General features: G+C 39.4%; 1 protein-coding gene across 1 annotated transcript; it reads left to right on the forward strand.

Annotated features, from left to right (window-relative positions):
• The first annotated feature begins 9334 nt into the window (after positions 1 to 9334).
• LOC139105507 (major royal jelly protein 1-like) lies at positions 9335 to 12095 on the forward strand. The gene is made up of 7 exons (XM_070661655.1): positions 9335 to 9891; positions 10024 to 10190; positions 10348 to 10563; positions 10629 to 10800; positions 10901 to 11133; positions 11205 to 11406; positions 11497 to 12095. The coding sequence occupies exons 1-6, from the start codon at positions 9702 to 9704 to the stop codon at positions 11403 to 11405; spliced, it is 1179 nt and encodes a 392-aa protein (XP_070517756.1). The 5' UTR covers positions 9335 to 9701; the 3' UTR covers position 11406; positions 11497 to 12095.
• Positions 12096 to 14955: the final 2860 nt, after the last annotated feature.

A 14955-nucleotide genomic window follows, 5' to 3' on the forward strand; every position in this document is an offset into this window, starting at 1 on the left:
ATTTTATCCTACGGTAAAAACTCTGCCGCTGCATCTATAAACGGAGAACTTGAACACCGTTCTTCAAATAATTTTCTATACGTTGACTATCATTGCTTTGCTTACATGTATAGAGATAAAAAATATATTAATATAAAATTTCTACTCACGGATTACTTCTGATAAATACCTATATCTCTGCGAGCTCTGGAGAATATTAAAATATTTTCTAGTACTAAAATTATCTCCTTTCTCTTACAAAAAAAGATTGCAGTGAAATTCTATTCTGGTTAAAAAGCTAATTTTTATATATTTTAATCGCGCTATTAGTGAGAAGGTTCATATTTTCTTATATTTATAGACGATTCTGTAATACAAATATAAAAACGTATCTATTTCACAGTTATATTTTTTAGAAACAAATCACCAGGACTGTGCTCGCAAACGACAATTTCCTCTTGAAGAATTCTGTAATATTTTACGTTCCCTTCTCCACTTCTCGCATACATATCTGTCGCTCGACACGGTCGTTTCTCTCTTCTTGTCGTTTCCGCCCGTTTCTCGACTACGTTAATTAGAAACGCATCACGTATTAGCCATTAACGGAGGCGACAGACACAGGTGTCTTTTTTGCACGTACCGGCGACGTTTGACGCCCGAAATAACCATCACCTAGTTACGAGAGCTATCGGAAATCATAACGTATCGTCGCGCGCGCGGCATAATAACGAGGGCCGGTTCGTAATGACGATTGTCTATTACTTGCGGATGGACAAGCACGACCTACGTGTAGCGATGGCATCGACATTGTACGAAGCGTGAATCGAGTCAACGATCCAACGTCAGTTTGCCGACGTTCGTATTGTTCAATCGGCATTAGAAATAATAATATTGAAAGCGTCAATATATCGCGCGGAAAATACGACGGTCCACGTTATAAAGTTTCGGAACAAAAATACATCATCAAATCCAATATTTATCGAGTCTATAAGTTTCATAAGTGGTACAACTTAAAATAAAATTTATAAAATGTAGATACGATGTATTTTTGCTCTCTGACCGAACTGTCTTTCGATCCAGCATTCATATTCGGTTTGCTCGAAAATTGCGAGCAAGCGTTGGTTCGAGGGCCATCGCTACTCTATCTCTAGCTCTCTCTTTCTCGCTTGCTCTTCAGGTGGCCCTTCCGCACGGGCGCCGTTCAATACTCACGTATGAATAGCGATGCGAAATCGGACAGCGTCGCGCGAATTCGCGATGCACGCTCGGGATTCGTTTAAACGTGTCACAAATGGCATGCACCTGCCCGTCCGTCGAAATCGCCGTGCCAAATAGTGGCCGAGAATTTTTACGCACCAACGGCGCCGGTCACTCTCATGCATCACAAAGCGCGATCGTTTTGGCGCAAAAACGGAGCGAAATCGTTACAAGTAACTTGATATCATCAAAGACCTGTAACCCAGATTACCCACTTTGTTCGATGGAGTTTTAGAATGATGTTTTAGAGCAATTTATATTTGAACGCTTCCCCCTTTTTTTTTCTGACGAAACCCAGGAGTGTTATTTATTCGTTATTGAAGATGCGAAACGCGATATATGTATCAGTTATATTAATTTTTACATCTCTTGTTTTTAGATTAAAATTTCATAGAAAACGGGACTGTAGCTAGTACCGAAAGAATAATAAACTGACACGTATGAGAAATATAACGAAAGTTACATGTAACTCATTTCAATGTAACATTGCAATTTTCAACACATTGCTTTGCGAATAATAAATTTACGATACAGCGGCACAACATTTCTCAGATCGTTTCAGCATAGTTTGTTTTGCATATTTCGTTTATCGACCAGCTACAATAATCATTCAATAATTAAATTTAATATCAGCTTTAATATATCGTTAAGTTAACTTTGAAATGCGTGCTAGTTATTTTTTTTTAACTATCTGCTATCTGCTATTGTATCGAGTACAGCAGTGACGACTCGAGTCGCGTTGAGTTTGGCCCGATAAATGCGACAACGCGTTTTAACCGAGTTGTAAACCGAGAATTAATACGCGAATTAGTGATTGGTCGGAACAGTCCTAAAAATAACCGAACGAAAGACCTTTACTCCTTTCAATTCCCGTTACAAGCCGAAAGCGACATCGGCGAACGGTCAAAAACGGAGAAAGGGGGGATCAACGTGGTTCCAGCAGGATGATCGGCCGAAAGAAAAAAAGGACCTAACGAGAAAACGCGCGACTGGCGGAGAGGGTGGCAGCGGCGACCAGATTTCAATTACAAATAGGAACGTATCGCAAAGTAGTGGACACCGAGCATAGTATTAAAAGCCGGGCGGACTTGGCTTTTTCGGCCCGAACCCCGGAGGAGGAAACGGGAAAGCCGAGAGCGAGAGGACGAACGCTCTCTTGTATCACTCGCGCTGGCCAGCATTCATCCATTTCCATTGAGCCGACCTGGCTGCTGTGCAGCCCTCGCACAATGCCGGGCACTCGCTATTGCGCGCGCGAGAGACCTATTATTTCATCAGCTCGTCCCTTTTCTTCGATCAGCGTATCCGATATATGCCCTTCTCTTCCACCCCGGTATTTCAAGCTACCCCTTCATTTCCCGACCTTCGCGCGCTCCGTCCGATCGCCGATCTTTTCCCTCTTTCTCTTCTCGCATTGCCAACGTCTCTCCGCTTCGTATTTCGCGTTATTAAGGATCATCCTGGACCGCCGACGTCGCCGTCACGATACGCCCGAGTGAACTCGATCGATTTTCGACTCCCGCGCTCGAGACGTACATAAGCAGAATGCATCTTGTTCAAAATAAGAGTTCAGTTCTCGCGTTCTTACTTGCATTTCCGTTCGCATTCCACGTTAAAAGTGAAATACACTTAGACTTTACCGATATCTATAGTCGAAAGATTGTGTTTTGCGCTTCAAAGTAGGAAAATATTCAGCTATGAAAAGTGTATCTTGCAAATTACCTCTTTTCCTTTTAAATACTTAATTTTGGACTTAAGTACTGATATTAAATAACTCTCTCGCCAACCGTAAAATTTTCAAAGTAAAAAAACAATGATACTTTATGTAATACAATAAATTTCACAATAATTTAAAGCCCTATCTAGTTCTTTCCTTGCGATACTTTTTGCTCGTAAGACACTTATCGTTTTCTCTTTTCGCTTGCATATTTTTTTATTTCACATTGACTGCGCTTGATAATTAATTTTCTTTATCTCTCGCCTCCAGGTTAATCAATATCGGCATTGACGTCGCAGGTTTAGATAAATTTTCTGCGTATTACAAAGTCAGCAAACCTATTGTGTTTTCTTTTCTCTCTCTCTCTTTCTCTCTCTCCTCCAACTTCCTCGTCTCTCTTATGTACACATGCACGTTGCAGGAAGCTGTGATAGCTCTTGACAAGCACATGACGTTTGCGGCCGTCCTGCTGCCGAGCATGTAATTATCGCATACCACATACGCAGCTAGTTGCATTGCTATCGGCTCTTCTTACTCGCGATGTATTACGAGAAGTTCGATTGTATTGGAATGTCCGAGTTCCGAAATAAAACGTACCTTTTTGGCACACGTGCATTGCCGCATCGTATCTCAGCTTCGGCTTTCGCTAATGTTACGTGCGAGTCTTAGAAAAAAGATTGTTACTTTTTTTTCCAATAGCACTTGCGTGCTGGAGAATTTATTTAAAATATTTTCAACTGTAATTTTATAAAAACAAAAATATTCGCTGAATACGTGACAGGTACGTTTTAAAACAAATATTTATAAAACTATTCACCGCCCGTTAGTATAGAAGTCGGATATCTTTAATGTTCCTAACGCTTTTAATAAATAAATCCTAAATTGACGGCTTTATATGCGTAGATCGCGCATAGGTCGTACTTAAAAAATATAATGATAATAATAAGTAAAAAGTAGTACGATCTCGCAGTTGGGCTTTCGGACTTCGGACCAGTTAATCCAGCAATAACGACGCGATAGCGCTCGTGGACGATCCGGCCAACTCTTTCCGCGTTAGAGAACTTAATTGCACCGCGAGTAGATCGAGAGAAATGCTAGACGTGAACTCGTTCTGCGGTACTCGTGCGGAATCGCGTATTGTCTCCCGGCCAACCCTTCAAGCTCGCTTCGTCGCCCACACGCCTCGTCGGTGCGGCACCCCTTACCACCCGCCCCACGTGTGCACCGTCCACGGTAACGAACCATCTCGCCATCACCATCACCGACCAGCGCCAGCGCCAGCAATGACCGGCTTTACCTCTCACGCGCGCGACAGTAACATCGCTGTGTGAAAGCCGCTCCTGATCATTCGCGCGTGCTATATTATTTTTACCTCGGCAACTAGAGCGGCGAAACACGTAGCGTTATCAAACAACGGCTTTGTCTAACTTTAATTGAAAATATTGGAATAAATTTTCCAATAGACGTCGCCGATGAAACCACCGCCGCCGTCGCTACCGGCACCGTCGAGCGCATGGCCACCCACCCGACGCAGAGTGAATGGATGACTGAGTCGCACGAAGGGAAAGGGAATATCGCGGGGAACAGAGAGAACGAGGGTGCCCCATCGGCACCGAGAGATGGGTAGGTAGGTAAATAGCCATTTTGCAGGACTCGTTTATGTGATGTCGGAATTGTTGTTCAAAATACAGAACCGCGTGGTCAGCCAACCATTTTCGGCTCGATTGATGTCACGCCGATGCTTGCACCTTCGTGCAAATGCGACAGGTAGATCGTGACGGAATCGTGCCATAAATGGAAACGCATACGCGCGAACATCGGTCGCGGTGGTCTTCGTCGTCGCGTTAATGTGAACGTGTTCTGGATAAACGATGAAATCGGCGCGGACCGCGAGCGAATGACACTGACGTCCGCTAACAATTAATACACGTCCCCGCGTATGTCGCCAAGATCTAGTCGTTATCCGGGAAAGGTCGCAGCTATTTTTCATGGACCCTGAGCCGGACGGGCAGCCGCTACGTCCGCTAGTGATCTAGCCCGCGATAATCTAGCTGATGATAAGCGAGTGTTGTGCAAAATACGTCAATCTAACGACGGCCGCTTGTACGAGAAGGAATATAATTTATATCGTAAAAAAGAGCGCGAAAATTGTGGCAATTTTTTAAGAAATATAACATCTTTAACAAACACCGTATCTATTAAACTTAATGATAAATGAAGCTTTACAGCGGCAGGTAAAATTTTTTAATTAAAAGGGGCCTTTAACTAATCGCGGACAAATGCTCAATGAGAAGCCAAATGTAATTCAAATCGCAATGAAAAAAAATTATTGAGGAAAGTTTTTTAATTAAATGCTTTTATCTTTTCTATTAAATAAAAAAAATTAAGTCAATCACTAGTCATCAGCTATTCGACACAGGTAACAGAGATTGAGCGACGGCCGGGTCTCAACAGGCGAAATGACAGACTGAAGGGCAGACCGGAAGCGAGTTCACCGCTCATTTGCGTCAGGATGAAGCCATGCCCTCAGCCCTGACTTCTACGCCTCCCCGATTCTCCCCCATCTGTCTCCTCCCTTCCGAGCCCTCATCCCTCGCGTGCCCCTGCACCGTTAACCAGCCCCCGCTGGGGCTGTCTGGGGCCCGTCGCCGCCGACGGTCTCTTCTTCCCGAGGGCGGGACCAGGCAGAGCCGGAAGTGCCCGGATATGAGTTTCCGGCGCGGACAATTTGCAACGCGAAATTGAATGATCGACTCCGATAACCCGGGGCTGTTCCTACCTAGCAGCCGACTGCGCGCATTCGAGAACGGCGCCGTCGCCGTTATGTTGAAAACGAATCGCAGCAGCTGCTTCGCCATTACTGCGATTCGTTATCGTCATTACCGGCATCGACGGTGCACGGCGAAGCGCTCCGGGGAGAAGGACGAGGGAGCGTGCGGCCGACGGTGATTGTTGCAGTCGCGGTCTGCGAATGCAAATATTCTTTTCCAATCTGGACCACCGAGTCGAGCACGGTCAAAATTAATTCATAATAAAAAAAAAAAATACTGAGACGAGTTAATGATAATTAATGATAAATAATCATAAATTTGCGGTGATTAATTGCTAATAATGTTAAGAAGTAGACCATAATAATTGATGATAATGCGATGCAGAAATAAATTAGATGACGCCAACGGCTCAATCGATTTCGATTCGCCAAACCAGTTAATTCTCGTTAATTCCCGTTAATTCCCGATATACTTCCCGATGTTTATATCCGCTATCAAATGAGCGTGATTTTATTAACGTTGTTGTTACGCGTGTTTAACGGGATTACAACAATAACTATCAACTACGACTCGCAAACCGGTCACGCTTCAGGCGAAGTTAACCTGCGTGTCATCGGCGACGCGTCCAGCATGATACAATCGATAATGGCGATTAATAATATGGATATCGCGATTATAATTAGCAGAATCATACGGGCGATGGAATGGAAGGGGGAGGGGGAGACTCGTCGTTTAGCGCGACAATAAATTTTCGCTATTATCCGTGCCAGTGATTTGACCGACGTAAATTTCGTCGCAATTAAACGCGCTGGGCGAAACCACATTTTGACCGAGGTGTCTCTATACATTCAACAATCGCTGTATCGTTTTGTAATATATATTTCAGCACGAGAGAAGCCGGGACGAAACGCCAACGCGGATAACAGCTTACGACAAATGTACTGCATAAAACACTTTTCAACATTGAAGTGTCCACGAATTTCGTGCAATTAAAACAATCGCAATTTGCATTCGCAAGTTATTGATCTTTTAATCGACCGAAGAGACGCTAACTTATCTCGCTTGCGCGCAATCATTTATTTCTTGTACCTATACAGTCACCGTTATGTTAATTAATTTTTTAACGATAGACGTTCGGAGACATTCAAAACAATAGCGTGCACTCGACTGCCCGATTGCCGAATTTTTTGGCGCGACATAGCGTCCTTTCTGAAGAGCAAACAAGTGGATAAAAGAAACTTATCTCCGGATCTCTCTCTCATTCACAAAGGGACATTCGCGCAACGGGCTTTTGTGCGATTCGTATCGTCAGTGGTAGTTGCAAGCTCCCTGCAGCTTGCGACGCTATTACCACCTTGCCTTGCCGGCAACAGAACTGAACTCGAGTGGCACATTACGACTGTTTCTGTCGACTGACGCACCGATAGCGTCACCAGTTTCCACGATTCGTTCAACATAATTCAAACAAAAGTTCCCGAAGTTACGGCCGTTGTGTACTGCAGCCAGCGCGTCATATGTACCTACGTCGAATCAATGCGCCGGGAATTACAATCCAACGAGGTGAAGGTAAAAGGAAGAGATGCGGTCGCTGCCGCGACAAAGATATTGCTTGCAAGTAGTATTTTACTATCATCAACGCTATGTAAGCTTTATCTCCTCGTTTGATTATATTTCAAGCGCACATATACGTAGAATATTACGTACATCGGTCTTCGGTAATGAAGAGAATTTAAATCGTGTATAAATTTTTGTATAAAATTGTACAATAAATATTATTACTAGTATTACTATATTCCTATCGCGGTTGCCTAAGAGATAAGAATTATAAGAATCATTTGTAGATAGATACGTTTGTCGATATCGAAGTGCGCGTTTTTGTTCAATCCATAGATCAAGAATTTAATTTCCTTTTCTAGCCGCATGTTAAATCGGTAACAAACTGTTCTCGATCCATTTTGACGTGTTCAAAAGCAAAAGAAATGTTAAGGGATAAAGAGAGCGAGGGAGAGAGAAAAAAGGGAGAGACCGATCAATCACTCCTCGCGTGCAGAAGAGGGCGAAGTGCAACGAACAACGGTACGAATGAATTCTCGGATCTCTGGCGATCTTTCTGTCCTCGTTTTACGCGGGGAGAACGCGACGAGATTGACTCCGGCAGAATCGCTTTCTTATAGACGATTAAGCGAGCGAAGTAGGCGGCGTTTCGCTGCCACCGTAAGAAAGAAAGTTCCACGCGTCAGCCTGCTAAAAATTCAAACGCGCGAATTTTCCTCGGGAATAAATTTCCAAGTTTCCCGGCCGAGAACAGCCGAGCAAATACATCGCGCCGAGCTTACCTGGTGCCGAGCACCCAGCGAACGTGCGGACCAACTGAAAAGTTTGGCGCATTGTCGGCGAATAAACGGAAACGATTGTTGTGCGCGAACTCCGCGGAGGGATGGAGGGTTGAAACTTTGCGGACGCGCGATGCGCATTTATTGGTACTCGCGATTGGCAACGAATGCGTCTCATCAGGCGGGGTGACGTAAGTTAGAATAGCGTGGGACGCGAGAAATAAAAAGGCGTTTTAACAGAATAACCCATTCAGAAAAAGAGAACACGCCGACGCAACGTACATAGCATGAAGTATCGAGATACTCCGCTGACACACAGCGGAGAATAACAAGATTGCTATTCTAATCCTCGCAAAACGTTTTAAACGTTGAAACGTAAAGGAAACAAATCAATATTTGAAATATTCAACACAATGAACAATTAGTATAACGAATCAAACATAAATTATTCTCTTTACTTGCTAAATAATGATAAAAATAATATCTTGAAATTTATAATAAATACTGAAAGTTAACAGTGAGGTGTAGCTTAATTAAAGGAAGATCAAAGTAATCCGTCGCGGAACTGCAATTGGATACACGTGACTACAAGCGGAAACATTGCAACACTTGGTCAATCATGAATTGGACGTGCTTTGCGCGAGACTGCTTGTCGTAGTCGGAATAGCAGTGTCAGTCATGACCAGTCTTAACCACAGAATACCAGTTGCTTCGAATCAGATTCATCGACGATATCGATGAACCATGCACGTATCTCACGTTTGTGAATCATGTCTCATTGTCTCCGTATAACTTCCCTATTCGCGTAACAAAGAAACAAACTGAAGTCGACTTACGTCAACTATTTACATTTTGCGAATTAGAAAGGCAAATTGCATATTAATAATAGATTTATTTTTAAAAATGTATCTGCAATACTTCAATATTTATATATTGTTAAAGACATTAACATACTTCTGTCATTCATATATGTATAGTCTTGTCATTTTTACTTACGATTTCTTTCCATTTCATTATAAAGAATTCTAAATACATTTTTATACAAGTGACAAGAAACTAGTAGAAGGTATAAGATTATTATGGACCATTATGTTCCGCGTCCGAATATTTCATAAAATAATTTTAACTTAATCGAAATTTAAAATTATGTGTATCATATAAAAAAAATATATATGTATATAAATTTTGAAAAAAAAGTTTTCTCTATCTGTTTATAACGATCATATTATCATCTGTTTTATAAAATAAAATTTTATATAAATACATATGTTGTTTATAATAATTATACCGACTAATTATACCGACATTTATACTATCTAATTATTCTCGATATATTATCAATAACTAAAATTTACATACAGAAATACATATGTAAGTGCGTTAGATATGTATCTCTTATGCAGAAAATGCAATAAATAAATCTGAGTCCACCTCCTAATTAGGTTGCAACTGTTTATGGTGATCTACATGAGGGCATTGTCTTAAATTTCCATATTCATAATTGTAAATATAACATCATTACTAGTCATCATTATTACTAGCCAATAATAGTCTCTCGGCTATATATACGCTTTCGTGAGATACGTGCTGCTATTAGTACAATTTAATTACGTATTATTGCAACTGAGTAAGCGCTATACTAAAATGAAGTATTTTCTGCTTGTAATATCAGTTCTATCGATGGGAACTACGAGTCTTAGTCAAATGCGTGTCGAATACGAATGGAAATATTTTGATCTTCTCTGGGACAGTCCGAAGCAGAGACAAGACGCGATTGATTCCGGCACATACGACCCTAAAGGAGCCTTTTTATTCGACGTAGATAAAGCTCTTGGTAAATCGACAATATTCAAAGATTTTATAACGATTTATTATGCAGATACGGACACTTTTTTTTATATAAAAAATTAATATTATTGTTGATTTAATTAAATTATCAGTGCTAAATTTTATTACACGATTTCAGATGGGAGAGTATTTATTACTGCAGTAAGAGACAAGGGAATACCAGTTAGTGTATTGACAGTGTCAGATAAACATGGAGAAAGTGGCCCACTTCTACGTCCGTATCCAGATTGGTCATGGTATAAAGATGATTGTAAAGGTATTACAGGAGGTGTTTATAATTTAGAAGTAAGTATTCACATTTTTGTTTAAGCAATAAATCACGTTTGATTAATGTCTTTAAATGATCGATGATACATTGTATCATTTATATTATAACACGCTAACAACAATTACATATCTAATCATAAAATGTAAAATTTTTGTCTCTTTTAACCATATTTAGATTAAGTGCAATCATCTGTTTATTGTGGATGGCGGTAGAATTGGAGAAAATCAATTATGCTTGCCGCAGTTACTGATTTTTGATTTATCGACTGATAAATTGGTTAAACGTGTCACTGTCCCAATTGAAATCGCTCATAATAAAACCCGCATCGGATTAATAGCTTCAAATTTTGTTCACCTTCCAAATTGTAGAAATGTGAAGAATGAGGCAATTGTTAGTATTTAATTTTTTAAATGCATATATAATTGCAACGTTGTACTAATCAAAGCGTGACTTAGGTATTCATGGGAGACACAGAAGGCGCTGGTTTAGTAGTATACAATGCGCGTAATGAGAACTTGTGCAGAATCGAATCTGACTTTATGAAGCCAACCAGTTGGACTATCGTTGTTGAAAACCAAACTTATCCTTTTGGAGACACTATGTATGGTCTAACAATTATTGGTGACGGTAAGTACTTATTTCTTTTTTTTTTTTTTTTAAATTAAAAAAGTTGTCTATAGCGCGATCCCGACACGTGCAATTGACACATATATATTAAATGTTTCAGACTTATACTATGCTGCTTTGGCAGGAAGCAAAATATATCAAGTAAAATATTCAAAATTAATACAATGTTCGGAAAAAGATATCGCTGAAGCTAATCAGCAAACCAAATTGGTAGGTGATATAAACGGCCAGACAACAATGTTAACATCTGATAGATGTGCAATATTTTTCAATGACATTGCAAAAGCATCTATTATGTGCGCAGATATTACGAAAGAAATTACCTCGCAAAAGGTGCGGTATTGTTCGACACTGATTATATCGATGCTTACATTTTTATTTTTGCTAATAAATTTAATTTTTAGGAGCTTGTTGCGCACGATTCAAGATTCAAATTTTTGAGCGGAATGAAAGTTAGAAATGGCGAATTATTGGCTTTATCGAATCAATATTATCAACATTTAGAAAACTCATTGGATATAAGTAAAATAAACTTTCGTGTTTTCTCAATGCCGATTACGCAAATAGAAAAAAACACAAGGTGCTTTTCTTCGTGCAGCAACTAAGGTATCTTCAAATTTTATTTTTTGTTATAGCATATATTTATATTATAATATAAAATTAAAAAAAAAATGTAATATAAATGTATTGTTTCAGATTGCAACGAATAGCCTGTAAATTCATGTCTTACTTAATACGTTTCAAGTTAACTAGAAGCCTTTTTAAATTACAAAGTAAATTAATTTTATTTTAATTTTCAAACATAATATGTAATACGAGTGATGATTATAATTATAAAATCTTTGAAAAATGCTAATAAATAAATTTTATCTATCAAGTGCTTTATCTACATCGTATATTTATTTTGCTTCTTTTTTTGCCCGTATTTGGATTAAAAAATTTTTACGAATAACATGCGATCATGACGCCTAATTATAGTAACGTACGCTTCACAACGAAACAATATAAATAAAACTCGTATGTATCACAAACGAAGCAGCCGACTTTTGTCTGAGATTAGGTACAGCAGTATTTAGTACTGGCTTGCTAGATTACAAATTGGAGCGGAATAGCTTCCGGCCTGTTCAAGAGGATTGTAGCGTGCTTTAGGTAGCTTCTGGTCACGGCCCAGATGCACTTCATATTCCGCAACAGCACGAGCAAAAAGGGTCATTTGGCGCATTTGTAAAATTTCTTCGACTATATTTGCGAATAATAACTTGCAAGAGCGAAATCTTTCGCGATTGATGAGAATAAAAAGATATAAAAGAATATATTTATATTTTTTTTTAATTTACGATAGATTCTGTTATGCATCTAATTATTACCAATATTATTCGACTAATTCGAGTACAATCGCGTGATAACGGCCACTTTGGTTGAGCTTCCAAGCGTTCACCGTTCTATCTAATGCAACTCGAGGACGACTGATCGTTATGTAGGTAGAGAATAATGGGCGGATGAGTATCATCGAGACAGGAATTACATTTCGATAATCAATAAGCTTTTAATTCCGACGAGCATCGATTAACCGTGCCCAGTATTTATCGAAGTCGAACATAAAATGTTAAAACAGCTGGATTTACTTAAATGTTTTCCCCCATAAATTGCAATTCATCATGGCAATAATAAAAAATTCAAGCCTATATTATCATTTCAAAATCAAACTTAGCAAGAAAAAAAAAAAAAAAAGGTTGCACAGTGGCCATAAACGACAGGTCGCAAAATTGATGGGGATACGTACTTTTATCGACGTACTTGAAAAAGACAGACAGCTACAACGCTAAAGCGGGCCGGCCCTCGACAGTTTGATACGGTTTACGGTAAACACATTTCGGTGGCAATCACGTCATGGGGCAAGCAAGCAGCAAGCAGCAAGCAAGCAAGCAAGCAAGTCTAGTTGAGCCCAAGAGTACGTGATGCTTCCTAGGTTGGGGAAGGTGCGCGAGTGGTCACTGAAGAGCTCTTAGCCGACCCTTTGTTGTCCCTGCCATCCCCACTTTCATCATTACGCAAGGGATGACGGTAGGACTGGTATGGGGGTTAAAGGGTGGCCTCGCTCTTGGCCAAAGGCCTCTGATTTACTTAGCCTATTGAGTGCTCTCCCGGAGACTCGCCCGTGCCAAGAATATCGTGTACTGAATGTGTCCGACGACTATCGTACGATATTTTAATAATGTTCGCTGAAGTTAATCAATCGAAAAATCCTAGTGTGTAAACGTCAAGAGTTTCTAAATTAAAAGCGATTAAAGTACTCCGAAATGGCATCGTGCCGAGTTCGTACGCCCGGTCTATAATCATGTGCGTTCACACGTTTCAACCTGCCTTTTTTTATCGATTTTTTGCTGGTTACTTTCGTTACTATCGACTTTCAGTTTGGCAAATTTTTATATATATAATAAGTTTTATAGTAAATTTAATCGCGAATTACTAGAATAAAAATATTAAAAAGTTTCAAGTAGAGAGAGAAAGAGAGAAATGAATGTAATACTATGCACGTGAAGTATAGTTTGATGTTATACAATATAACAAAAATACTTGCACAAAATTTTGTAAAACGCAGATAAAATATTTTCTACTTTTTTCCCGTAAGTTTAATATTTCTATAAATTTCAAGCAATTTGTACACTTCGTAATTAATATTCTGTTGCATAATAATATACCAAAATATGCCAATAAATGATCGAATCGGCCAATGATGCATTGATAATAAGCTCTATTTTATGAGATTTCATTGTATATACGTTCTTGTGCGCACAATAAATCCACGAATTGTACATATTCCATAGTTAAACATTTTGAATAAAACCCCAAACCAGTTTTAATTAAAAAAATATTCTACCTAAGACACGAAAATTAATATCGCTTTCTAAAATACAACATTCGTTATTCTTAATTATTTATCTAACTTTTATATTCCGAAAAAAAATCCAGAAAGAATAAAATTGCTTGATTTTAATAAATCGATAATTATAATTTCAATAATTGGTAAAGACGAGATTAAATTACCACAAAAAAAATATGACAATTTAATTTTGATTTCTCTCCGTTAATGGCATGGTAACGTAAAATACGTAATATTTTAAAATAAATTAAAGGGAAGGAAGCTGATGACAGCAGCCGGAAATTCACCACGAAGAGATGAGGAGGCAAAGGAAGCCAAGAAAGCGGACAACCCTTTCGCACGGTAAGAAACCCAGAGAGAGGGAAAGAATATCACCGAGTCGGTTGGCACCCTTTGTTTTTCTCGAGCATCTAACGAGGATTTACCGTTGTTACAACTACTCGCGTTCGCGGCAGCCGCTAACACTACCGACCTACCATCGGTGTGAAGATCTCTCGATGCTAAGGAAAAACGCGGTATCGTGGTTCCGGCAGGAGTCGTAAGGATAAAGCAACGACGCCGTCTCCCGCAGGAGCCAATTTAAGTACACGCTCGCGGACAGATTTAAATCAAATCAACTATCGCTATATTCGCAAAAATTAATTCGCGACGAGTCGCTATCTAAATTGTCTTTCCAGTGAAATAGTAGTATCGAAAGAATAATCAATTTTCGTTTATAATTAAAATTATTATAATCGAATTATAGTCGTTTCTTATTTATTTGTTAAAAAAATGTCTGACTCACCGGTATGATGGGGCAAAGTTATATCTGCATAGCTGCGATGATACTGTAACATAAAAATATAAGGTTTAAATTAAAGAAATGCTTAAAATAACAATCTGTTTAAAATACATAATTTTTACGCGTTTATAATTCGTCTCGTTTATAATCTCTCTCATTATTATTAAAACGATAAAATAATTCTAATGCAAAATAAGAAGAAGCTTAATTAATTTTAAATCAAACAGAAATTATACATACTCTAAAGTTGCTTTGCCATCGCCTGATGTCTTTTCCACAGACCTCCTCCTCCTCTCGGGATGTATAAGATGAAATTCACTCTTTCCTTGCAGAACACTCGCGAAAAACGCGGACTAATATGTCGCACTCTCGAAACTATACGGCACTCGCGGTATAAACCCGACGAACCGACTGCGGTTCGTTTATTCTGTTACATCGGCGACGGAAACTTCCTCGCAGTTGGATCTGCATCATTCCCAAGGCACTATTT

The sequence above is a fragment of the Cardiocondyla obscurior genome, linkage group LG09 (assembly GCF_019399895.1).
Source record: "Cardiocondyla obscurior isolate alpha-2009 linkage group LG09, Cobs3.1, whole genome shotgun sequence".
In the NCBI taxonomy this organism is placed as follows: domain Eukaryota; kingdom Metazoa; phylum Arthropoda; class Insecta; order Hymenoptera; family Formicidae; genus Cardiocondyla; species Cardiocondyla obscurior.